This window comes from Eutrigla gurnardus, assembly GCF_963514095.1.
Source record: "Eutrigla gurnardus genome assembly, chromosome: 6".
Classification (NCBI taxonomy): domain Eukaryota; kingdom Metazoa; phylum Chordata; class Actinopteri; order Perciformes; family Triglidae; genus Eutrigla; species Eutrigla gurnardus.
Window position 1 is genome coordinate 16963517 of NC_139920.1, and position 27063 is coordinate 16990579.

Consider the following 27063-nt stretch of genomic DNA (forward strand, 5'->3'; position numbering starts at 1 on the left):
ACATTGACAAGAGTATAGACTAATTACCAGCCTTATCTTTTAAACGAGGAGCATTCTGACTCATTCTACTCATTTCCACGAGGCTTTAACATGCTGCTCGTCTCAAATCGACTCCAGTGCTCACCGGTCCATAAATCCTTAAAAAAAAAAAAATGGATCAGACACAAAGTGAGCCAGACTCGATACGTTGTGAACTCAAATCTCTGCATTTTGATGGATATGCTGCTGGGTGGTGAAGCCAGGTGCAAAACCTCACAGGAAGATGGATGAAGCACTGGAATTATTTTTGTACGATTACGCAGAACTGGTGTCAAGATGTCAGTGTGTGAAGAAAGTCAGCTGGACTCTGAGGAGGAGGTGCTGTGAGGGGGAGGGGCTGTATTTCTAGCATTAGCTCCTTCATTACTGCGACAGCCACACGGCCCGACCTGCATGTAAACACGGTCTGCGTCTCATATGAGTCTCTCCATAGGCGGCGGCTGGGTGATGCTCCACATCTCCACCCGGGAGCCCTCCTTCTCCTGCCGGCTCGGACTGTAGGTGCCGTGGGTGGCGCGGCGATTCAGCGCCACCACCAGGCAGACGGAGGTGAGGATGAGGACCAGCAGCAGGAAGAGGGACACCAGACTCACGGACAGCAAGAGGTCAGAGGTCAAACCCTCAGAGGTCAACTAGAGGGGAAGAGGCAGAAACGTTGTTGGTTTAAAGAAGCTCCTTCACATGACGCATTGTTTATTCCTCTCACACACACACACGCACGCACGCACACACACACACACACACACACACACACACACACACACACACACACACACACACACACACACACATATACATACACACACACACACACACACACACACACACACTTCTCCTCACTGCTACAGCTACACCAGGCGCTCCACGCGAGCTGCCAAAGTGCTGATGGATGTGTTTCCCGGCTCAGCAGGTGGGTTGCGACCACCAGGAGCCTCGAGTCGCCGCGGACTGAAACCTCCCTCCGTCTGCCGCCTCTCTTGCAGCTTGGCAACGGCCAGCGCCAGCCCCAGCATCGCCACTATCGCCAAGACAACCAGACACGGTGCCAGCACGGCAGCCATCCGCGAGCTGTATGGAGCACGCGCCGTCTGTGGAGGATCACACACACACACACACACACACACACAAGCAAGACGCTGCCTGATGATCTCATGAGCATGTACACCACCAGAAACACACTCATGCACCAAAATTAGCTCTCACACACACACACACACACACACACACGATTCTTTTCAAGCAGGAATAAAAGCTGCTTTACATGAGGTGTTTTAATGACCTGTGAAATCTGCTAAGATTCATTTTTAACATACAGCCCTCTTTGATCTACATCACACACACACACACACACACACACACACACACACACACACACACACACACACACTAGAGCAGCTCCACTACCGACCACAAACAGAATTTGCACAAACAGAATCACCCTGCAAGCAAACCCAGATTTTTGACCTCGCAAGTCAAACCCAGAGAATCAAAGCTCCCAACGCAGAGTGATTGTTCCCGTTCGTTAACCAGCAGCAGGAGCCGGAGCAGCAGATGCACTTACATAAGTAGTTCTGGTCGGTGTGCTGGTCGTGACTCTCGGAGTGGCTGCTACAAGGTTACCAACGGCAACAACAGCTGTAAGTATCACTCCATTACACTTCAAATTTTCAGCTGACACCATCTTCATAACTTCATCCTCTTTTCCCGGCTTGTCGGGTTTTACGCATGACTATGAAGAATGGAAATCTCAGCAAAGTTTACACTGAGCAATCAACATGGAAACATAATTCTTATAAAAAAAAAATACCACCATCCATATCCCGAGGCAAAAAATAACTTATGCACTCGTGCTCGACACTGTAGACATCACACTTCCTTCCCCTTGCTACAGGTTCTTTGTTGACTCCTGGAAAGTGCTTACCTGTCACTGCAGCACAGTTGGCTGTCAGAGTGAGTGTGACACAAGCGAGCCGGAGCAGCCTGCAGCCAGGACCCGCCATCAGTCACCGACTGCCACACACAGACACGGAAACGTCTAACTAACCAGTCTCTAAGGTACAAGGCGAGGCCACCCCGAAGCCTCGGCAGAGCGCTTACACACGGAGAGACGGCAGCGATGCTTCCCTGCTGTCAGCACTATCAACCTGCTCTGTGTGTGTGTGTGTGTGTGTGTGTGTGTGTGTGTGTGTGTGTGTGTGTGTGTGTGTGTGTGTGTCTCTGTGTGTGTCTCTGTGTGTGTCTCTGTGTGTGTGTGTGTGTGTGTGTGTGTGTGTGTGTGTGTGTGTGTGTGTGTGTGTGTGTGCCTGCCAGATAAGCTGCCCTCATACCTTTCTGTGAAGCAGACCAAACTTCTGTGAATGCCACCAGCTCTCTGCTGAAACTGCACTTCAGCGCCAGATGCTGCTTTTTCGCTGGCAAAGCTCATTTCTCTCTCTCTCTCTCTCTCTCTCTCTCTCTCTCCCTCTCCCCCTCTCCCCCCTCTCCCTCCCTCTCCCTCTCAAAGGATGGCCACATCAGAGCCGACACTGAAAAACTGCTTCCCATTTCCTCCCTTTCTTTCCCCAACATCAGGGGAACAACACACACACACACACACACATACACACACACACACACACACACACACACACACACACACACACACACACACACACACACACACACACACACATACATACATACATACATACACACACACACACACACACACACACACACACACACACACACACACACACACACACACACACACACACACACACACACACACACACATACATACATACATACATACATACATACATACATACATACACACACACACACACACACACACACACACACACACACACATACATGCACAGAAATGCGAGAAGGAGTGCACTTGGCTGCCATTCACACGCTGATGCTGAGGTCACGGCTCTCTGCAGGCCAGTCAACTTCTTCCACATCAAATTCTGATTCAGGTTTCCCTAATTTATCATATCTGTCTTAAATCAATATTCAGGTGCCCGATATGAAATTATTATTTGCTTGCTGTTTTTTTCCCTCTTCTCCTCCCGCCCTTGATTCGTGCAAAAAAAAACATTTGAACGCTTATCTGAAGCTAATATCAAGCTTCAGACAAATCAAGTGGATATTACATGGATGCAACGTCCCTCTGTTAGTGACCTGTGAGAACTACTGCAGCAAATTTGATATTATATGTAGTTTAGCTTTAGTAAATCTAAAACACAACTCTGCCCTCACCGGTTCTCCTTTTTATATTTATGCGTTGTAAGGTGACCTTGAGTGTCCTGAAAGGCCAAAATAAACTGTATTTTATATATATATATATATATATATATATATATATATATATATATATATATATATAGTATATATACACTGTTGCCTGTCCACCTGAAACAATGAACAACAACCTGGCTCCAGCAGCACACTGCAGCCCTGTGCCTTGGCTCCGTGTTTGTGTCACAATGAGCGTCAATGAAGCGGAGCTATTCTGGGATCTACCCACACTACATCTCGTTAAGACGGATCAAGCATCTCCGTTTGGAGTCGCGGTATAGCCGGCTGACCTCGTCCTCTGCTCCTTAAGTCACAAACACAGTTAGGAAATCAATGAAAGGATTTGTACAGCAGTTAACCTTCAGCTGAAGTTTGTCGTCTGGAGGAGAAAATGGAGGGAAGAGAAAGAAAGACAGGAGGAATGTGTGGTGGGCGAGAACAGTTAGTTGAAAGATGGAAAGGGGACAGAAGACAGACAAAGGCTGAGATGATTTTCTTTTTTATTCGACAACGACAAAGACAGAGACAGAGGCCGGATTTCAACCCCAGACAGGACATTTGGACAGAATATGATGAAGGAAAAGACACACAAACAGGAAGTTACTGTCAAAAGTACATGGATCATCCAGCGTGACGTCACCACAATGAGAACAAAAGAAAAAATCACAATCGTCCAATGATTTCTAGCGTTATGACATGAATGTTGATGCCGGGGAACTTTAGGCTCAGTTCATCTCCTCACGCAGGAAGGTTTACAGACGTAATATTGCTCTTTGGACACAAGACGACACACAGCAGTCAGTCAGTTACCGCGGTGATCTGAGCGCATGTCAACAACAAAGTGAGACACCCTGTTATCTCTTAGCCCCGCTGGGTGCCTTTGTAACTACAACACTGTTTTTGACGCGTTCGTCCGCATGGAGCTCCGTGAATCTGGTTCACACGAGACAGACGGGATATCTTCAATGAGAAAACGTATCAATAAAACATATTCCATCACGTCTTCATCAGAAAAGGCTTCATTCAACAGACCGTCCCTCCCTTTAGACCACAGTCACGACGCCGTTTACTCGACTGAACAGTCAGCTTCAATAATAAATTCATCTTTCAAGTGATCGAAGAAAGCAAACAATCCTGTGATTTCACGTCATTTCAAATTGGAGTTTTGGAGTCTGAATATAGAAGAAGTGTTCCTTTGGACCCTGAGAACATTTTGTGATCAAACCAATGAATTAATCGATAATGAATATAATCTCTAAACTGTTTAGTTTTTTTGTCTGTGTTGGTTTTGTGAGCGATCATTGCGTCTGTGATCTACAGCTACTAAAATAAGTCAATACATTTGAGCAATATAGTAAATAACTATACTGAATAAGGTGCTTCTGATGACCAAAGTGTAATTTTAAGGCACAGAAACAGCTCTGGAGTTAACATGACGTCGACTAGAGAAAACCCTCACGAGAAAGACTCGATCCCCTGTGCTTCGTATGGGGAAACCCCTTATCATACTCATCTTTTACCATCCATCAATCACCCATACACCCATAAACACACACACACACACACACAGCACACACACACACACACACACACTCATTCGTTGCCTCCCCAGTCCACCTCCGGCTCGTCGTCCAGCCTGAGGATGAGGTAGGAGAGCAGCTGGAAGAGGTTCTGCCACAGCAGCACGGCCACGTAAAAGTAAATGTCGCTTACGTCCGTCTGACACGTGTCTCCGGCGTAGCTCATGTCGCACACGCAGATGAACTTGTTGATGAGGTTGCGGCAGTAGCCTCCGTTCTGGCAGGGGTTGGACTTGCACTCGTCCACCTCCTGCTCGCACCTGCAGAAACACAGGATGGATCACGAGGAGGATGCCTGTGTGTTTTGTGTGTGTCGTGCTCTGAATCCACAAACATTATTATTTGACCATATTCATATCTTGCCTACCGGTGTCCGGTGAAGCCGGGCGGACAGTCACAGGACAGCTCCCGGTCAGTGCAGTTGCCCCCGTTGAAGCAGGTGTAGTTTCTGGTGTCGTCGCCGCACACAGAAACAGGCAGTTTGGGCCGTCTGGTGGGAGACAGTCAGACGTGTGTGAGGGTAAATACATGTGTTGTTTGATTTAAAGCCGGAGCGTCAGAGGTTTCGGTGCAGCGGAGTTTGACGTCTTTGCGTCTGCGGGAAGATGAAGGATCAGCTGGGCAGGAGCTGTATTGTTTGGCTTTCCTGCAGCTCCCCACAGGGGAGACAAAGAGGCTTAGGAGAGGAGCGGGATAATAACATTAAAGACCTTTGGCAGCTACTCACCAGCAGGGGGTCAAATCACATGTACAGGAATGAAAAGGCCAGACGTTTCTCTTTGACCTCTATGACCTTCTGTTTGCCTGAAGCAGCAGCTCCATTCCAAAAATGTCTTTTTATCCCTTTTTTATCCCTCAATTGTTACAAAATACAGGGTTGAGTTGTTGTTTTTTTACCGAGGAAACAGAACAATTTATGAAGGTAAAGTTTTAATTTAGATGACAGGAATCATTTTTGAACTACAGCTGTCAATCATTTGAAAAAGCGAGGATCTCATTTCAAGACTCGCGGTGTCACAGGGAGTGTTAATATTAGCTTTGCTTGGCATTTTGTTGCTCACGGTTGAACACGGAACAGGAGACATCGTACGTCACATGTGAGAGATCAATATCTAAGGGGAAACAAAAAAGACAGCACCTGAGAAATAATATAAAAAAGAAAAAAAAACTACTTACACATTTCTGACAACAATGTACCACGGAATTTCTTCAATGCGTTCACTGGAGAGGAACAGAAAGAGAGGCGGGGAAAAAGAGACACAAACAGAAAGAAAAAGAAGTCATTTTGATGAAAACTTTACAGCGTAGAAGCTCCCAGTAAAGGCTGATGTGCAGCTTGTCTTAGCGAGACACTTGCAAAGGGTTTTTTCATTGTGCAAAAGGGGCCAAACGCGAGAGGCTGTGAGTTTACAGGATAAATGCTCGGAGGCGTTCCCCTGCTGGTTCTCCCAGGCAAACGGTAGATGACAGGGGGGGGGGGAGAAGCTGGCGCTGAACCAGAGGGGCTTGTGTAGTGAGACACCACAGCAGACTGAGGCCTTTTCTGGCTGACACTAGAATAGAAACTCAGCATCTGAGACGCTCGCTGCAGGCGTGGTTGAAACGCGGAACAAAGGCGAGCGATGTGGAGACGTTTTACATCGAAGGGGGGTTCGGTTTGTGTTGCAGTGCGGTCCCTTGTTTGTGCAAATTTGGAGCGTTTATTTGTGTGTTTACTAACTAAACTCAAAACTGTTCATGGAAGAGCAAAGTGGTCTTTGAAGCATGAAATTCTCTTCTATCTGTATCTCACACGAGCCTCTTGCACCCGCCAGAAAGCGTCTACGCCGTCTTATACCACTCTATTGTCCTGCTCTTCTGTTTGCACCTGAACTTACTTGCAGAGGGCTCCGGTGTAGTTCTCAGCACAGAGGCAGGCGTACCTGTCGGGCCCGTGCAGACAGGTGCCTCCGTGGGCACACAGGTGATTCTCACACACATCCACCTCCTCCTCGCAGTCCACGCCCGCGTAGCCGAACTCGCAGCTGCACTTGTAGGTGAGCCCGTCCACGCTGCAGTTGCCGTGCACGCAGGGGCCCGACGCGCAGGTGTCGGTGAAGAAGGTGCAGTGTCTCCCGGCCCAGCCGGCGGCGCAGCTGCAGTTGTGGGCGTTGAAGAGGTCCTGGCACTCTCCTCCGTTCAGGCAGGGGTTGGGCTCGCACACGGGGGCCCCGCTGCAGCCCAGGAGCGCCGGTTGCGGCGACGTCTGGAGGAACTGCTCCTCCTGCATGCGTGGGAGGTTCACGTCAGAGGAGCTGAAGTAAGGCAGGGCGATGCCACCCAGCTCTACTGTGCCCAGGCACCCAACCAGAGACCACCCGACGTGAGGGGCCAGGCCCCCTAAGAAGATGTCCACCCCCTGCCTGAGGAAGTTCAGGTTTCCTCCTCGACCCCTGGAAGTGCTGGCTTCCTCTATGTCTTCATCCAGCACCAGGGTCCAGCGGGAGGTCTGGGCCCAGGGCGCCGCCATGAACAGGTGGACGCTGTGCCACTCGCCATCGCTGACACTCGTCCTGCTGCTGAGGCTGACCGTAGACACATCCTGCTCTCCCTCCTCCTCCTCCTCTCCGCCGCCTCCCGTCGGGCTCTGGAGCTCCATGAAGAGGAAACCGCCCTGGACGGAGAGCGTGATGAAGGCGGAGCCCTTCTCTGCATGGAGAACAGCTGTGTTCCTCTTCCGTGTGCGTAGGTTGAGGGAGAGGTTAGTCAGGTTGCGGGACACGTGGCCGTTTCCCCGGAAGGACAACACAGAGCTGTCGTTGAGGAAAGTTGCATTGGAGTAGCCTGGGAGATTAGAACATATGTTGTGAACACACTGATTACAAAAACAACAGTTACTGCATGGCATTTAGCTGATCTGATAACACCATCGTTCATTGAGGCAACTCGATGGCCTCGTGTCGGAAATACCCGTAACAAGCACCATCAGGTATTAATCACCAAACATGGAGTGGTTTACAGGACGGAAGGGCAAAGCAGCAAATCATCACTAATCCCGGCAAAAAAAAAGAAAAAGAAAAGGATAAGCTGGCCTCGGGCCAATCCTCCTCTATGAGCAGAGTATTGTGTATGGGCAGATTGAGGCCAGGAGGCCTACAAGCATGTTGTATCATTCAGTTACATGGTGGCCAACAGAGTCACCGATGACCAAATCCACTAACAAGGCCAGAGATTAGGTAACGTAGCCTGCAAATAATGTAATGTCTGAGAGGTAAACAACTCCGTGTGTGGGTTTAAGAGCTTTGGTGTTACAAAGGAACTACTTCAAGCAGACCATGGCAAATAAACCACTAATGACACGGGTCAAAAGTGAGCTCACTGTGCTTTTGGGAAATCCAAACTCTTCATTATTAGCAGGAAAAAACGTAATGGGTTGGAAATTAAATCAAAGCTTTAAATGTAACAGTAAGGTTATGATTATTGACATCATATGACTCATATGTGATTAAGTAAATACACAAGCTATTAATGTCATGGACAACTTTAACATTTTTAACCCTTACAGAAGGTCAAGTAATTTTAATGATGACCTACAGGATCTTTTTTATTCCTCACGGAGGTGAAAATAGTCCACTTACATTCATATCCGTGGTGCAGCATCCTGCACTCGGAGTCCGTGGGGCAAGGCGACAGCTCGCACCACCTGACCTCTTCACAGCGCTGCCCCGTGATCCTGGGAGGGCAGGTGCAGGTGAAGTGGTCCCACATGGAGTAGCACATCCCACCGTTCAGACAGGGGTTCGTCTGAGGAGGAGACGTCGATACGGGGGCTTACTTCCACCAAACAATGTCTGATTCCCTCGTAATTAATATTGTTGTACGTGAATGCTTTCACGGGCATGAGTGAGGTCTCATTTTATGCATACCCTAAACTACTTCAATCATTAAAGGCTTATATTGGGTGAAGAAGATGACATTAAACACATTTTTTTACTCACTCCACAGGCGTTGTCCCCGGAGCATCCAGTAGTCACGTTCTCCATGAGTTCCAGAGGGAACGACCTCACTGAGGCGTCCAACCCGAAGAACTGCAGCCGCCTGTCGTTGATCCTCAGGTCCTGGATGCAGCCTTTAAAATATCCACCCAGCATCGAAGTGGTCCAAGTGTCCACCAGACCCCCCACATACACAGTGTGTCCCACTTGGACATCGACCGTCCTGACGTCCACATCACCCTGTTTCTCAGCTCCGACGTACAGGGCCATGCGACCCGCCACCACCTCCACACTCACAAAGTGGACTTCCCCGTCATCGATCACCGCGCTCTCCGCCTTCAGGCTCTCGTAGCCGTTCAGCTCAACCGTGACCCTGCCCTCCTCCAGCCACATGTGCAGGTACTGGCTGCTGCTGTTGCCGAGCGCCAGGAGGAGTCCGTAGCGCCTCCGGGTACGCAGGAAGAGGGAGACGGAGAGGTCGTGACCTAGATCATCGGTGACGGTGAACGCCGCGTAACTCTGATAGTCCTCATTGCCGAAGCGTGCCGTCACGTGTTCTGCAACGAGGGAAAGAGGTGGATGAGATGAGATAACAGGATGTCTCAGGTTAGAGAAGACGAGAGAAAAGGAAGTGAGCTGAAAGTCAACATCAGGAGAACATCTAGTCTCTTCAGTTTGGCCAACATGCATGTTCAAAAGGGTTTGATCATTTCTGGAATAATATTTACATACAGGGTCGCCCATAAAGTTGGAATAAGTTGCAAAAATATGAATTAATTTCCTTAAAAAAGGGCTACACTCCCAAATCTATCAGACTAAAATGAATAATTTGTATATTTTTTGTCATCTGATCATGGAAACAAAAACATTTACTATTAAAAAAAGCTTTATAATAGCTTTGTTTTTTGTTTTGCAGAACAAACTAACTGGAGAAAACAGGCGAAGGGAGAGGAAATGTAAGCAGCCAGCAGCCCTCATGGTCTGTACGTTCTCTGTCCTCTGTCAGCACTTTCCACTGTGGGTCCGTCACCTTCAGGGTGAAAACACAACGCTCCAGCAGAGAGCACACAGCGTATGACAGGTTGCGTATGGATATGATTTTGTAGGTGTGTTTCTGAGTAAAACGTGTGTTAGCTATTCCATATTTAAAGGGGAAACAGATTCAAACTACACTTTTCTACTCATTATGTTGTCTCTGCTGTATTGATCCCAGCATGCATCTGTCGGGCGTTTCCTCGCATGTTCAGTGTATTTCCAAAATAGAATCCCTTATATCCTTAATCCAGTGCGTCAGATAAGAGGATCTCACGCCTCTGTCCTTTACTGAGGCTTTTGATTGGCCTCATCCCCCCCCCCTTATCTTCTGTTACACATCATCAGCAGCTGAGGATGTTATCTAATATCCTGCTTAAGAAATTTGGAGAAAATGACCTGGTGGTATTTGCTGAAATCTCAATGAAAGAAGTTATCTTGAAGCTTAAAGTCCCATATCTGCTTTTGGTTATCGAACAAACTTTTTGTCATTTTTTTTTTTTTTTGCAGCTATTTGACCGTCCACCTGTCAAATCTATTACTTCACGCCTATGAACATACCCTCCTCGCAGTCCTGCCCCTCATAAGGCCGTGGACATCGACACTGGTAGCTCTGCCACAGGTTGACACACTGTCCTCTGTTCTGGCAAGGTGCGTCCAGGCAGCGGTCCCTGTGACTGCAGCCCGGGGACACATTAACAGCAGAGTCGCTCAGCCACTCTTCAAGGACGATGAGCTGCCAGTCCACAAACACATCCCGCATGCAGCCAATGAATGCTGGAAGTGGAGCGTCCTCCTGCAGCACTCCTCCAATAAAAGTCTCCTGAGGAGATGACACCAGCCCGGCCAGGGTGCTTTGGACCGGGGCCTCCTTGTGGCACGGCTGGCTCCAACATTTCCCAGCATCGTCCAACAGTGTCAGACTCAGCGTCCAGCTTCGGAGCACGGCCTCCACAGAACGCCACTCTCCATCTGTGACGTTGTGTGGAAGCTCCAGCACCTGGCTTGGGCTCTCGGCCTCGGCCTCCTTCCTCAGTGTGAGACGAAGCTGCCCTTCGTCCAGCTCCAAGCTCATCAGCAGCCCCCTGCTGCTCCGCTGGAACAACAGCGCTCTGGGCAGAGTGGTCTTGAAGCTGAGGGTGACGTTGCAGGACACCTCTGCGTCCACCAGGGGGTTCTGCAGCAGCAGGTAGCCTCTGCGTTCGAAGGAGAAGGTGGTGGAGGTCTGACAGAGGGGTCCGGTGTGCCCGGGTGAGCAGGAACAGGTGTAGCCGTGGGTCCCATCCGACAGGAAAGGAGAGCAGGAGCCTTGGTTCTCGCATTCGTGTCCCTCGCAGCCCACGAGCCTCACATCGCAGGTTACACCTCCGTAGAGGACGCCGTCGTGACTCTGTTCCAGGCAGTGGCAAATATAGCCTCCGACATGACTCTCACACCTGCCCCCATTCTGACAGGGGCTGGGGTCACACGGGTTTATCACCTCCTGGCAGAGGGAACCTGTTAGCAGAAAAATAGAAAGTCACACTAAGCTCGTGTTTTTTCCAGCAAGAGCTGACACAAACACTTCCAACACGTTATACCCCGAGCTCATTTTAATGATTCTGCTCACCGAGGAGGGAATACTTGTCATCGTTCAGTGGTCAAGTAAGTAATAGATTTACTAGCTGCACGTTTACCACAAACAAGCCATATTCATACACATGCATTAGTGCACCCATTTTCCTCCATCTTTTTTCAGTGCCTTATATGTGTATCATGGTTCCTGTTTTACTTTGGTGCCTTGCACATGGGAAGTCAAGTTTGACCCACCTGGAGCCTAACTGTCTTGTATTAACCCCAAGTTCTCTATGCTGCTGGTGTGTTTTAATGTACATCACCCAGATAGAAAAACGGTAGTTTAAAAGCTAAAAGGAATGAGTAGGCACACAGCAACAGCTGCACATTATATCATACAACAACAATGCTGAAGAAATACTGTAAAAACAGGTGTATTCGTTGTATATTATACAATATTATACACCTATTATACAATATATGCTAAATATCTACCAGTAGGTTAATTGTCTTCTGATGTTACCTGTTCCAAGCAACAAAATTCCCCAGATCCATGGTGCGGGTGTCCACATCATGCCGTCACTTTTCCCCTCAGGATAGCCTCAAACGCGTCTAACTGCACCATATTAGTTTGCGTGTGTACATGCCGTCGGAGTGGAGGTCAGCTCCGTGTCTACCTCTCTACAACAACGTAGGGCTGAGTGGCTCCAGTCAGGAGACCAGCAAAGCCAGATCCCGGGGATTAAACTAATGCTATTTGGCCACCTTACTGAGTCAATGCCACAGCGACTGGCAGAGAGTCAATTTTTAGAACACAACTCTCAGCAGGCAGCAGCTCACAGTCTTACATTGTTAGATCAAGTCTTGTGTAAGCAGGAAAACGAGCACTTTGCTACTTTTTGAAGTATAATTTGATGTGACATCCCTCCAACGATGCAAAGCGTCTCAGGAAATCTATACACCAGCAACATACTGTGAAACTGAGTGTGTTTAATGATGACACAGGTCAGCCACTTGTGGGTTGTATTAATTCAATCACACAATACTGCGCTGGTTGTTGAAAATACACCTGGCAGAGATCTGCATTAATGATGACACAGGTCAGCCACTTGTGGGTTGTATTAATTCAATCACACAATACTGCGCTGGTTGTTGAAAATACACCTGGCAGAGATCTGCATTATTCTGTGCACCACTTTAGTTTTGTTATTATTTTTGGAAATACATGCATGTAATATTTAAAGTACTAATATATATTATTGAGTTCCCATTTTTGATTTGCCCTTTCACCCTGCTGTTACTCTAATGGGAAAAAAAGGAGCTAATTCCCATTATTGCACACCTGTGTGAGACATAATGAATTCAGTTTGGTTAATTAAAACACATTACCAGTTGTTCCTAGAGGACAGCTGCAGACGTAGCCTGCAGCAAGCTGCTGGTCATAGTGTTCAGGCAGCAGAGGCTCGCTGCCGTACAGAGCCTGCCAGGACCTCTCGATGCAGCGGCCTCCGTGCAAACAGGGGCTGCTGCCACACTCGTTGATGTCGATGTCACACTGACGCCCTTCGAACCCTGGAACGAGGAGGTGACAGTGTTTCTGACTAAGAATATAAAACACTGACGGCATCCTATATGTTGATGAAGTGAAAAAGAGTCGGTGTTTGTATCTCCATGCATCTGTCAGCTTGATTATTATTGGAGTACCTGGCCAGCATTCACAGCTGTAGTTACCCTGGTTGTCCTCACAGGGGGCGCTGTTGAAGCAGGGTTCGGAGAGGCATGGTGGTAGTGGTGTCTCACAGTGTCTGCCACTGAAGGCTGTGTGAGAGCAGTCACAGCTGTAGCTGAGACACATGAATGGTCATATTTACAAGATATCCTCAAGTCTGTGTAAAATCGAATTCATTTTTAAAACACTTTGCTTTGTATTTTCATCATCTGGAGCCGAGTCACTTACCCGTTGACTGCGTCTCTACACAGAGCGCCGTTCTGGCACGGCTGATCTTGGCACTCGTCAGTGTTGATTTCGCATCTGTGTCCTTGGAAACCGGGCAGGCAGGTGCAAGTGAGACCCCCGGCGTAGTCATGGCAACCGCCGCCATTGAGACATGGCCGTGATTGACACTCATCAATCCGGGCCTCACAAGTGGCCCCTGTGAACATCAAAGCAGGACAGATGTCAAAGGGCGAGGGAGCCCGCTACACCGACTGAGGGCGAGGGGGCAAAAAATAAGCAACGCTTTCATGTGCTGGCTGTGATCATGTGTGTGTCGCTCACAGAAAGGCTTCTGCAGCTGTGTGCAATTCTAAAAACACTACATGGTAACCGTCCAATATATATTTAAATGTATCCCTGCAGTAAAATCAATCTTTTTATCTCTAATGTAGGAAAAAGAGGATGAGAACGAAACTTTAACACGAATAAATACAGTAAAACAAGACCTGATGTAGGCCGCCTAAATGCCTTAAACCATGTGAACAACGAAATGTGTGTCACTCAAACTACTTTGCCTCTATGTCATAATGATATCAGGCTCCTTCCAGCTGATTGATACCTTGGGTTTAAGTTCTATTCTTCTATCTAGTCTTTATTGGAATGGGTGGATTTTATTATTAGATTTAAAACATACAAGTTAAAATAAAAAATAAGATCCAGACATCCAAAAACATAAATATGACTTAAAAACAAAACAAGAGTCTACAGCCATGTCAGCAGCTCTGCGCATTCAAGGATGACCTATGTTTTCCCTCAATGAACATTTCACACAAAAACAGAGGTTAGACAAGCACATGTAATAATCTAAAATGGCTGTTAATCCGTGTCACAAAGGCATCCGTTCCTTCCACCCACCGGTGAATCCAGGAGGACACAGACAGGAGAACCTGCCCACCCTGTCCTCACACGTGGCTCCGTTCCTGCAGGGCTGAGAAACGCACTCGTTCACGTCCAGCTGACAGCGAGCGCCCTGGAAGCCGGGCACGCAGAAGCACGAGTAGCCGTCCCCACGCGTTCGGCATAGCGCCCTGTTCTCACACGGGTTTGGAGAGCACCGGTCCACTGCTGAAGGCAGCCCATCAGGAGATGCACCTATGAACAGACCGCATTTAGAAATATCGTTAATATAGTTTGTTACAACCTGAAGTACATATAACATCTGTTTGTACTGACATTCTTGTAAGAATGATCTTATTATTAAGTATGAAATTAGGAAGGTTGCTCCCTGTCAGCATGTCAAGCTCCTCAAGAAGTCATGTGACTATTATAGTCCAAACAATCCCTTGAATCAGCTGTTTTCCCTGTGCTACATAACAACCGTTTTCATCAATGCACATTGAAACACACATGCTCTTGACTGCTATTCTAGTTTGCTCATGTCTGGCATGAAGCCCCATTTTATTTCTGTTTACATTTGATCACAACAATCTAGCAGCTGTCAGTATAAGGAGGGCCTCTCAAGGTGTCATGGCTGGCTGCCATGGTAACCATTTCACTGTTTGCCTTCAGCGTTGAATTTATTTCCACGGCGGGTCTGCATCCGACCAAAGATTTGAGCCGTTTGCTTCATTACACTCCATGTGTTTTAATCAGCGGGACACTTAGCCAGCTGCCAGCGCTCCGGGTTCAGGTCTCATTTCAGTCGATGCATGTAATACATACTAATGAGAGGACAACCAGTTGATCCTCTCCAGTAATTACAACAAAAAGGAATCATGTGTGTCTCAAATATTGCTTTTTGTCATTTTTTTCAACTTTTTCATGATCAGAAATCGTATCACAAATGTCTATATATAGATATTAATCTTGGCTTATATATAAGACCTGCTCCCTCCAACTCTTACATATGCAACATCAACAAGACAAATCTAGAATGAGCCATCCTCCAGGCAGAACAAGTGGGATCATAACAGAAGCAAGAATCCTCAAAATCCACGGAATGTGCATAAGACCACAGAGGCGTGACGTCGCCTCTATTAGACAATATTCAGACTGCGCCACATTTCTAAAAGCCTGTGAGATTTTTGGATGACGGGTGCAAGAAATACTCGACATCTCTACCCAGCCAGGGGCCATAAATGTAGCTACACTGATATGAAGAGAGATATTCAGATAACATTCTTCACAGATGATTATCCTGCACATTAATCACGCCTCGAGAGCACAATCAGGCCGAGTGCAGACTATGAAGATGTAGAAGAGTGCATTTTACATTTGGTGCTCCTTCTTCACCACATCAGGCACCAATCTTCTGTCATTAGTGGAGGTCGGGCAATTTCACAGACAGTTGGCCGGCTTCTCCACGAGCAGCTTATACATGTCTAGACTTGGACTTGGAGGTATGGGCATATTGTAGCGGGGGTGTGATGGAGATCATCGGTATCAGTGGTGATGCTCTTACCATTTGCCTTTATTAGCTCTCGTATCAGTGAGGTAAATTCAGACGGAAGTATAGTATATATGTTACAAAAACAGACATGGAAATGCCTAAATATGTATTTTTCTTTCAGGAAATCCTGACAGGTGGTGTCTGTAAGATTTGCTCTTTACTGAATCCGCTGGTCCCCTGAGGCAGAGTTAACAGGATTCAGAGCCTGTTGCCTATTTAAGGCACAACTCCATCCATCCACACATCCCCTCCCATGCAGCATGTAAGGCCTTTTTTCATATGCAAATGCCTCTAAGAGTCTTTTTGTCTGGTCCTATCTGGAGGCCCTCCAATGGCAGCGTGTGCGGCCAGAACAGATGCATGTCCTGTCTCTGTCTGTCTGTTTGTTTCATCGGTGATAAGACGACGTGCTATTGTTGGGTGTTTTGTAGAGCTGCAAAGACATACTGTGCCTCCCCCCTTTAGTCCTGTCACTTAACCCTCCCCCCGATCCTCCCATCCCCTCATGGGTCACTGCACTGTTGTTAAGATTTCTTTTTGTACATAGAAAATATCACTAATGATGTCAACTCTCTCACTCTTATATTCCAAGCATGCACATGATGTAAAATGCATTACTCAAACACAGAAGCTGGTCTTTGCACACTGTTCTGCTTTATTTTAAGGTTTAAGGGAACTTTAGCAGCAAAGTGTTAATAAAACAAACATTTAGTGAGTTGAGAAGGCATCCTGACGGGAATAAACCAACAAGTATTTCTATGTATTTTCTATTAATGTACTTCTACAAAAGACACACGACTAATTATTAGCTCCAGAAATGTTTACAGCTCATCACAGGCCGTTTCATAGTAAACTATATGACTGAAACTCAACTCAGAGGTCTACGGGAGCCGAAGCAGTCACTTACCACTGATCACCAACAGCGATGAGAGGAAAACTGCGCATCGAAGAGAATTATGAAAGCGAATTAAATCCATAATCGCGACAGGAAATCATTCTGATCGTTATGTTGAAGTCTTGATACACGCGAGATCTCCCTTCTCCCTGCTCCTGCTCCTGCTCCTGCTCCTGCTCTGCTCCTGCTTCTTCTCCTGCTCCTGCTCCTGCTCCTGCTCTGCTCCTGCTTCTTCTCCTGCTCCTGCTCCTGCTCCTGCTCCTGCTCCTGCTCTGCTCCTGCTCCTGCTCCTGCTCCTGCTCCTGCTCCTGCTCCTGCTCCTGCTCCTGCTCCTGCCCGCTACACGACTCGTCTGTTGTCAACTCCAGATCCACTTGATGCACACTTCTCTTCTTGCTGGAGCACCATCAAGAGCCCCCATCACACATGGAGTAATAAAAAAGACCACAGCGCGGCGTTTAACAGGCCAGACACACACACACACACACACACACACACACACACACACACACACACACACACACTTACCCCCATATGGGGAGTCACAGCAATCACATCAGTTGAATACCACAGAAACGGGTTTAGATCCGCATAATCTACCCAAATATTATAATTCTACATGTAGCCTCGGTTCTTTAGGTACAGCAAGTTTCTGTCATATAATAATGGATAATATTTAATTTATAGAATATAATTCTAAAAAGCAATAGGCCTAGTTTAAAATGTGTTTTAACGCTTGACATCAAGTGTTGGGGATGGGAATGTATTGTTCTGATACAAAATCGTTGATATAAAGTAGCCTAGCCTTTGATATTACACTTTATTAAATGACAAAACGCCTCGTTTGTTCAACGTGATTTTGTCCTGTAAATATTGTAGAATGTAGCTACACAGGAAATAGGATCAAATAAAAATATGTACATTCTAGATTCATTAATGAATCAATCATTATGTGTAATGTGTGCCCCATTTATCAACTGGATACAGATATTTATTATACAATAAAACCTGTATACAACAGGAAAGACACCTGCATCACTTGTTTTGTAATTAGTTCTTACAAAATAGACACAAATATGTCAATGAATTAATTTAGAAAGCAAACACATACTTTATTATATCGTATTTCGCAGCTACACACTGTAAAAAGTCTACGTCTAAAACGAACAGCTTCAGTGTGCATGGAGAGCGCTGGGTGTTTCCATGGCAACGTGACCAGGAAGTCGATCCTCTGGAGAGAGTTGACAGGACGGTGTCCGGTTTTGGCAAATATAAAGAGCTTCTCTTCCACGTGAGCCCGTCAAAGTTTCGGAATTTGTTTGCCAGAACCCCCGCCCCGTCTCCACCTTGAGTCCGGGATGTCTGCGTCCATGAGGGCTTGTTCGGCGCCAAGTTCATCGAGGCCGGAGAAAAGCCTGGGCGCCACAGGTGACGTTCAGCCTACAGTCAGTGGGGGAGGCTAGCTTAACGGTACAGCGCTCAGCTAACAGGGGGGAGTTAAATAGTTACTGTCATACAACTAACTGTGTTTAATACAAGTTACAATAGTATTATACAATACAATATTATTCCTAAATTGAGTCCCAGCACCCCTTAAAAATATTTCATAGATAAATGCAATATAAAAATAACAGTCATGTGTTTTTTTAACGCATGTCCGTGTTTGACAAGCTTAAACATGGTAAAAAACAAACAAACAAAAACAGACAGTGTATGGTTTACAACTAAAATACAACAGACCCCACCCAACCCCTTCATGGTTTGGTATGATCCACTTTCTCTCCCCGCCTGCCCCGCTGTTATCAAATCCCCTACCCCAAAACTCTGATGTTCTTCATTCACAAATGTGCGAATGAAAGTCCAAAATAATGGTAAACTGTACAGTTTTTAGTTTTTAAAACAAGGGAAAATATTTTGGGATCCCCCCTAAAGTTCTGATCCCACAATCAGCCTTGCCACCATGTATATGATGCCGTCCCCTCATACGGAGGTGAGTTATACATCTATGAGTTTGTTTGAGTTTGAGACCTGAATATCCAAGTCCCCACAGAGAACAGGAAGACGGCAGCTTGTCCTGTGGACAACCACGTCATCCCAGATGAGCTGCTGGTCAGCCTCACCTCCACTGTCAACAGCAGGAACACACTGGGGCATACTGCACACCATCGCCACTGTAAGGTACATTCAACCCCCCCACCCCCCCCATTATGGCTAATAGGGTTATTTCTGTGTGGCACTTCACTTCAAGTGATTTTGTTCACAGGGCTGTGGCGTCAGACGGCCGGATGCTGTTTGGCTTCACCCAGTCAGACGGAAGAAATACAAATTCTTCCTGGAGCAGCCGACGTCCCTGACCGGAGCTGGCAGGTCAGCTGGACCAACAAGACATAAACAATGTTGTTTGTAACCATGGAGTTTGTCCAAATAAACTTCATGGTTGCAATTTGAAATATATATCAATCTGTGATGTTTTGTTATCAAGTAAAATGTTACTGTCATTTATGCATGTTGTTGACACTGATACAGGGCAGAGTTAATACAAACCCAGCTATATTTTGATCTTGCATTTTCATCACTGGATACCTTTCAAAGCCAAATAGATGTTTAAGTTCTGACTGCATCGTAATATTTAATCAAATAATGATATTATTGCTCTAGAATCTACATAAGATGTATCATAAGATCTTAAATGTGACTTTCTGCAATCTGCAGATGACCTAAGAGACAGAATATGCTGATTTATTTCTATTTGGATGATACAGGGATATTTCATTTCTGTGTGACGCTATGGTAACCCAGAGAAAGACAACACGCCTCCCACCACTGACTGACAGACGTGGCATTGGAGACACACAGGTAAGATGTTTCAGCGGACCGGGTTTGACTTTCTTGCCTTGTAAGCTTTTATGGCAAAAAGGGCCTGAGAATGTGACTTAATTTCCATTTTTACATACAAACACAAGTTTAGAGTAGGAGGTGATAACCACAGCCACTCTGCCTTTCAGAATTTGAGCATCAGAAAGTCTAATCCCAGAAGAATATCACATCGTGAAAAACAAAGGGCTGCGGAGCCTTGAGCTCTTTGAGGAGTAAGTCTGCTTTTATTATGTTCATCCACTTTATTCATGTTTACTGTGCACCCTCATATTATCATTGCGGTTTGAATTTTCTATCAACTCTCATCTTGGTTATTTTCATCAGTGCATTCACAGTGCAGCTGCAGGATGATGAGCAGAAGCTACGGGTCTTCCCTTCGCTGTGAGTTAAAAAATATGAATCTGTCATATTTTACAGATAAACGTTACTGGAGTTGTCTTCGCTGAGAGATTTTGTTGTCTGAATTAATAATGGTACAGCTTAATAGTAGGAAGTGATAGTACTGTGTACATTTAGGTGGGGGCAAAGCGCTGGTGAGATATGGGATGTGTGTATGTTGTGTGTGTGTGTCCAGGAGGCCCAGTGGCAGACAGGAAGTGGTCCAGCTGATGAGGATGATGGATGACATGCTGGAGAAGGCTGGAGTGGATCAGCAGATAGAGGAGCTGACAGAGCTCTCCCAGGTAGGCAGAGAGGCAAGCAAAAAGTACACAGGCTGCTCTGTGGCTCTGTGGCTGACACTAGTGCTGTCTTGCATTTACTGTAGCTACAGAAGAAAATGCATGCTGGTGCAACATCAGGCCTTTGGACTGTAAAATAATGTACAATGTGAAAAGCAAGTTTAGCCATCTTTACATAGTAGAAACACTGAAATGAAATATCTTACAGATGGAGGGTCTGCTGGAGCTTGTGCGGGTTGAGCAGAACATCTACAACATTGTTTTCCATGAACTGATTCGGCAGGTCAGCGTGGGCTGTGCTGAGAGAGGACAGCTGCTTGCCAAGCTCAGGTTAGCAGCCAATACATTAGAACGTAACCTAAATGGGAGTTTCATGGCCCTTAAAACCGGATGATGTAAATATCAACTCTAAAATGAAGCACGATTCTGTAAATGTATTACATTTTTTGTTACTTCAAGTCAATTCCGAAACATATTTTGACAGATGGTTTAGGAGACATTTAACATTTTCATGTCACGGCAGCTCTTGTGTTTGTGTGTCCAGACAACGGTACCAGTCCCTGCTCCAGCGGATCCCCAGGCGCCTGAAGGCTCTGCACACTGAGGCGGTGGCACAGCGAGCTCTGGACCGCCGGCTCACTGAGGAGATTCACCACATCAAGACATCCATCCAGCAGCTCAACACGTACGTAGGTCAGGTGTCAGGTTGGCTCACGATGAATGAAATTACTGTACGTGTGATAAATAATGATATGTTTGCTCATTTCTCTGTGTGTTTCTGGGTGTGCATGCTCTCAACAGGGAGCTGTCTAAAATGAAACACCATGATGCCTTTGTTTCCCAGCGGACGGATCATGCTCACCAGCAACTGGCTGGGAGACTCGAGCAGACCAACACCAATTCAGAGTTAGTCCCTCCTACAGTATGCCTCACTTGAACTAATTCAGTGCAAAACACATTTTCATCAAGTTGATGCATTCCAACATTCACCACCGTGAACATTATGAACCTCATTTATCTGTTTATCTGCAACTTATAAAGCAATTTATTTGTCCCTTGATTAAAACAAACAAACAAAAATGCAGTAAAGAATAATGTTGTAAAAGCAATTACTTAAACATGTACTAGATACCTGGTACCGCTATCATCTGCATCGCTGTTGTGATGCACACAGCAGTGGTTAGTCCATGTGCTCTTCTCAGTGTGGTCCAGGGTTACCATGAGCTGTATGAGCTGCAGAGAGGTCGCCTCGAGGCTCAGCTGCTCCAGATGACTGAGGAGAGAGACTGCTGGAGCCAGCTCACCGTCTACCTCGCCCTCAAGGTTTGTCAGCCATGATGTCGTTTGTTTTCTTAATTTCTTTCTTTTCATTGTGTAAGTCAGTCATCATCACCACCATCAGGGATTCTGAATAAATAATAGATGACCTGACTTCCTTTGCAGAATCAGAAGGAATGGTTAGTTATTCATATGGTTTCATTGTATGGACAGCTATCGCTCACTTGTTTCCGTGACTGTCAGGTGATCAGTGTGAAGAAGCTGCAGCTGATCAGTCAGCTGCATGTCATCCAACAGAGCTGGTTCAAGACAGCCGAGCAATGCACCCTTTACATCACTTTGAAGGTAACAATGACGTTTCTATTTTCTTGACACGTTTGAATTGCTCATAAAAACTCCAAACGCCCCAGATGACTCTTTGGAAATATTCAGTGGTTTAATCACACTCTGACTGTTTTACCATATTGCCGTATAGGACACGGAGGACCTAAATATCCTCATGGAGCTTGCCGACTACTGGAAAGTGGAGCTGACTGCTTTCATTTCTCAGCTGAAGAAGACTGAGCATGCTCAGTGTGAAGAGATCAGTGCAATCCAGCAAGGCATCTGCAAGTGGCTCGTCTTCCGCACCGCACAAAACAAGTAAGGGCAAGCTGAGATAACCAGGTAGATTGTGTAAGCTTTCATGATTATCTATTATTACACAGCACCATCAGTTAAAGAAAATATACATTTCTGGAAAACTCTCACAATCTACTTTACGCCCAGAATAGTGTTGATGATCAGCAAAGTAATCGAGAGCAACTTATGGAATAAGAGAATGATCTGTGTGTTTATTCTGCCAAACATGCTCTGACTCTCTTTCAAGTTGTCCCCACCCAAAATATGAGAAAGCTTCATTGGAAAACATTCTTGCTGATTTAAAGGACTGGTCAAATGTAAGTCAAGACTTTTTCTTGTTTTTCTCATTGTAGTAATTAATGTTTGGGCCATCTGATGTTTTGAGTACTAGGCTTGATGTTGTCCTAGACCAGGACAAAGTCATGTTAAAGTTTATTTATTCTGCCTCATCAGGTGATGTCTCCATCCTTCTCCTTCTCCATCCTGTGTCATATATGTCATATTTATGTCTGTTACAGACGTTGGCCCTCCAGTGTGACTGCTGCCAAGGTGAGAAGCTGCTTTGCTGCCGTGAGAAACTGGATGAGCTTGGCCGCGTCCAGCAAAGATGGCTGAATACGAGTCTAGGGCTGTTCAAAAGACACCCTTCTCCTGATGGAGAACGCCGTGGAGAGCTGGACAGGCTCCTATCTGAGCTCATCGAACAGCTGGACGCCCACGCCAGTGGAGAGAGTGGTGAGGGCCGAGAGAGACACGATTTTGAATAATTAATAAAATAAGTTAAAAAACTGTGGTTTGAGGTCTACAGAGAGTTATATAAAGTCTTCACTTTCACTTGGCACTGCTTTAGCTTTTGCTTGACAGTATTCCAAATGGATATCTGTAAACAAACAGAACTGCTGACAGCTGCAAAATCCGGACCTTGTGGAGTAACACACACACACACACACACACACACACACACACACACACACACACACACACACACACAAGCTATAGTTACAGACCTTTCATACATATGTCCATTGTTTTTTCTTAATGTTGTTATGGGTGTCATTGTGGGATATAATAAGTGTTGAAACTGATTCCATCCATGCTGTTTCAGGGATCCACGGACATATCCTGTCATTGCTCGGGCTGCTGGACTCCCAGGTTTTCAAGCTTACTGCAGTGTGTTGTCGACCAGAAATGATGTCTGTCTCTGACTACCTGAAGCTGGAGAAGGCCCTGCGTAATGGGCAGAGTTTGGCTGAACAAGCCATTCACGAAGTTTCAAACATGCAGACACAGAACAACAAGGACAAAAACCAGCCAAACATATAGTGAGTTTGGACGCCTATTTATCAACATTTTTTAGATACATTTGCTGGATGAAACTTTTTGAATGTTTGAATATTCTTCAAGACACATTTAATGAGCTGATAGAAGAAGAAAACATACAACTAAGAATAACATTAAGGCTATATGTGTTTTAATATTGAAATGTAATAATCCCTCTTCTGTTGCATGTGTTTGTGTATTCAAACAGTACAGAGACAGAAAGGGTGATAAACAAAGTGCAGCAGTTCATGACCAGCATGCCTCACTTCACTGATGGTGAGAACCAGAGACTCAATGAGGAGGTCAGTAACTGTTGCAAAAACTCTAATGTCACTTGCATTTCCATCAGCTCCATGAATGTGGAGCTCAGATGTTACAGAATACAACACAATACATCTGAATGATCAAAACAACTCCTAAGATGTTTTGTCTCAGCAAATCATCTAAGTTACCAAAAATACTGAATTCACGACATTATTATATATTTAATAAATGTTAGATGTAACGTTACATGTTGAGTTTTAATGTTTTCTCTACTACTAGGTCAGTTCTATTCACATGGCTCAGACACGCTGGATGTTGGATCTGTTGCTCCTCGTGGTACCTGACCATAGCGAGGACCACAACCAAGACCAGGAACACCCCTACATTAAAAACGTCTCACTTCAGACACTGGATGCGGAGGCCAAGGTCCTGGCTCAGAAACTAGACTTGTTTTCCACATACATCAGCAGGTAACATAAGTTTTTAACATCTTTTTTTCAACTAACAGTTATCCAGATGCTGTTAAACCACGTAACTAACAATAAGTGCATAGTTGAATCAGTAAACTTTGTAGTGTTACACAAATACTGAACAGAATCTTACTACAGAGGGTCATAATCTCTTACATTCTAACAATATTTGTGATGATGGCTACTGTATGTTTAGTTAGTTTAGATCAGTAAATTCTCCAGGATTTACTCATCAGGAAATGTTTGTTTTTGACTCTAGCTCATGCAAACTGATTTCGGAGGAGCGGATTCTGCAGAACCCACATGAAGTCGAGGGTGAAAATGGGATGAATGAGTGCAGAAAGCTGCAGGTAAACCACGTTCTGATACAGAATCAGATAGATAGCGCCGAATTGAGAGTAACACCAGAGCTGCATGTTTTAACATTTCACCGGTAATCATTACTTTAAAGTGACACTAGCAAATAGATTTCTGAGGCCAAACAGCTTGTGGTTTGGTCCTCAGAGGGAGTGCATTGATTGGGTGGAGACCTCTAGGATCCTGCTCTCAGGAGTGACAGATCGTCCAACAGAGCTGCCTGTCCGACAGAATGAAGCCGCCTCCGGCACTGAAGTACCGCTCTCTCCAGCAGACAGCATGGACGCTCTGGTAGGAGGCAATTAAAATAAATCCTATTTGGATTAACCTAATTTGTTATAATTAATTTGCTGAAAATGAACATGGTTGATGATGACTATATTTCACTTAGTTAACAAAATGAAAGCCTGATGTCTGGTGACTGATAGTGACACTGACACTACAGTGAAGAAGAGCAGACATCAGAGGAGAGATTGCCGTTGATTAAGTATCAGGTTTTATTGTAGTTGAGTTCTGACGTTGGCACCAGTTACCCAATTTTATTGTGATCACCTCAACTCAATATTATTAGGATCTTTTGTCTGTTCATAGGTTGACAAGGAGGTTTCAGCAGAGTCTACAGCAGATAGTGATGTCAAAGATGAGACCGAGGTAGAACTGAGAGAGGTGAGTCGTATAAAAAGCTGTGGAGTATGAATGAAAAGCTCAATAACAACTTTTAACCATTTACACTATTCTTGTGCAAATAGAAGAATGCAAAATACATAACTGATTTTGGATTCTGTGTCTTGTTACTGAACACTGAAGATGTGCAAACATCCAAACTTTCTATTGAGTTCTATTGAGTTAAATGTTACCAGCAAACAACTGTAGTTGAACAGTGTTTTTGTCCTGCAGGGAGAGCTAGCGGTTTGTGAGAGCCCAGCGGTGAAACTGATCAGCTATGATGGAAACATTACACAAAGACAGCTGGGAAAGAGCCGTGTCCACCTGAATGGGGTCAGACAATTCAATCACACTATCTTTTTTTCAGTGTCCTGCCTTTGACTGTGTATAGCTGAACAACCTGACTGTCTGTCTCTCTGATCATCCGTCGGTCCATCAGACTGAGGAGCTGGTTGTGTCTCCAACAACAGATGAAGCCCAACAAGCTTTTAGTGATCTGACCACAGTAGGATTACTGCAGCAGGAACTTCAGTAAGTCTACTTTCTTAACGTTGAGTGGAAAACGTGTATTTTTTGATCATAAACATGAATCACGATCACATTTTTCCCCCTTATGTTCACCTGAACCGTCAATGTTTTTTGTTTTTTTTCATGACTGCTCCAAAAAGGATGTCTGGCCATAAGCTCATTAATGCCACACAGGAATTTATCTTTTATGTTTTTATGCCTCTCATAGAAAGAAACTTAACAACCTGCTGAGTGCTTCAACGGGATTAAATATATCTGATTTCCTGCTGAGTTCATTAACCATCAAGCATTGTGGAAATAAGTTAGTTGAATGTCCAAACATCAGCCAAGTTTCTGTTTTTGGTCAGAAATGGGGATTGGATTTGTGACCTGTGGCTGTGCAAAGGACTTCCAGGTTAGATTTCTCTCCGTGTGTGTGTTAGTGATTCAGAGTTGCAGGTCCAGAGTGCCGAGCAGCGAGCCCTCGAGGCTGAGGAAGCCCTGCAGGCAGCCTTGGAGAAGATTCAGGACCTGGAGAGACAACTGCAGGGTCGGCCCAGTTTGGAGTCCAAAAGCAGTGAAGGTACCGACTACACAAAAGATTCTATACGCAATAATACAGGATGAAGACATAAAGGTGGTTCATGTCTTTGTTTGTGTTACAGAGAAAAAGGAAACACCACCACCTTCCCCACTACCAGTAACAATCGTAGCTCCCCCAAAGAAAACCACAGCTGAAGCCAAACCATCAAGCAATACTAAAAAGACCAAGAAACGGTGATCTGACATGTGATCAGCAGTTATTTATGGTTCATGTATTTTCAGTGTTGTAACAAGACTCATCGCACTCCATCACAGTCGCATCCATACAACCAGTAAAGGAAAGCCATGAGGGATTATGTCTTCTGGCACATGACCAACACATGTACCGTCCTAGAAAGTTACAATTTAGTGTAAGGCAGAGGCACAAATAAACAAGAAGCACCATTCACCAGCACAACAATGCAGATTTACAGAAAGATATTTCCAGTATCAGGAGGTTGTCCAATATTCTGCTTGGCTGTTGTATGACAATGAATGTAGTGATCCTACCATTTATATCATGGTTTGTTGTGGTTTTGTTTGACATTGTGATATGTCTATGGGGGGTTTAGCTCAGGAGGTAGAGCGTTCGGCTGGCAACTGCAAGATTGCCGGTTCGATCCCCGGCTCCTCCTAGCTGAGTGCCTGGTGTCCCTGAGCAAGACCCTCATTGCTCCTGACGAGCTGGCTGTCG

At 45.6% G+C, this 27063-nt stretch overlaps 2 protein-coding genes across 2 annotated transcripts; one reads left to right on the forward strand and one right to left on the reverse strand.

The window, feature by feature from the left end:
* Window positions 1-366: 366 nt before the first annotated feature.
* crb1 (crumbs cell polarity complex component 1) lies at window positions 367-16829 on the reverse strand (the record flags this gene model as incomplete). Its single annotated transcript, XM_084012408.1, has 13 exons — window positions 367-671; window positions 5041-5167; window positions 5275-5397; window positions 6084-6128; window positions 6785-7730; window positions 8525-8690; window positions 8885-9438; window positions 10475-11410; window positions 12857-13039; window positions 13172-13311; window positions 13425-13620; window positions 14319-14555; window positions 16760-16829. The coding sequence occupies 13 exons, from the start codon at window positions 16827-16829 to the stop codon at window positions 453-455; spliced, it is 3942 nt and encodes a 1313-aa protein (XP_083868534.1). The 3' UTR covers window positions 367-452.
* Window positions 16830-18000: 1171 nt separating this feature from the next.
* Window positions 18001-26922, forward strand: axdnd1 (axonemal dynein light chain domain containing 1). Its single transcript, XM_084010770.1, is given in 26 exon segments — window positions 18001-18175; window positions 18798-18925; window positions 19011-19114; window positions 19510-19603; window positions 19753-19763; window positions 19765-19836; window positions 19949-20005; window positions 20199-20307; window positions 20513-20634; window positions 20849-20989; window positions 21106-21210; window positions 21507-21627; window positions 21826-21927; window positions 22058-22224; window positions 22451-22520; window positions 22722-22938; window positions 23309-23525; window positions 23732-23825; window positions 24067-24257; window positions 24517-24607; window positions 24762-24905; window positions 25206-25280; window positions 25512-25613; window positions 25720-25811; window positions 26231-26370; window positions 26453-26922. Coding segments are annotated over 26 exon segments (2952 nt in total). The 5' UTR covers window positions 18001-18105; the 3' UTR covers window positions 26569-26922.
* Window positions 26923-27063: the final 141 nt, after the last annotated feature.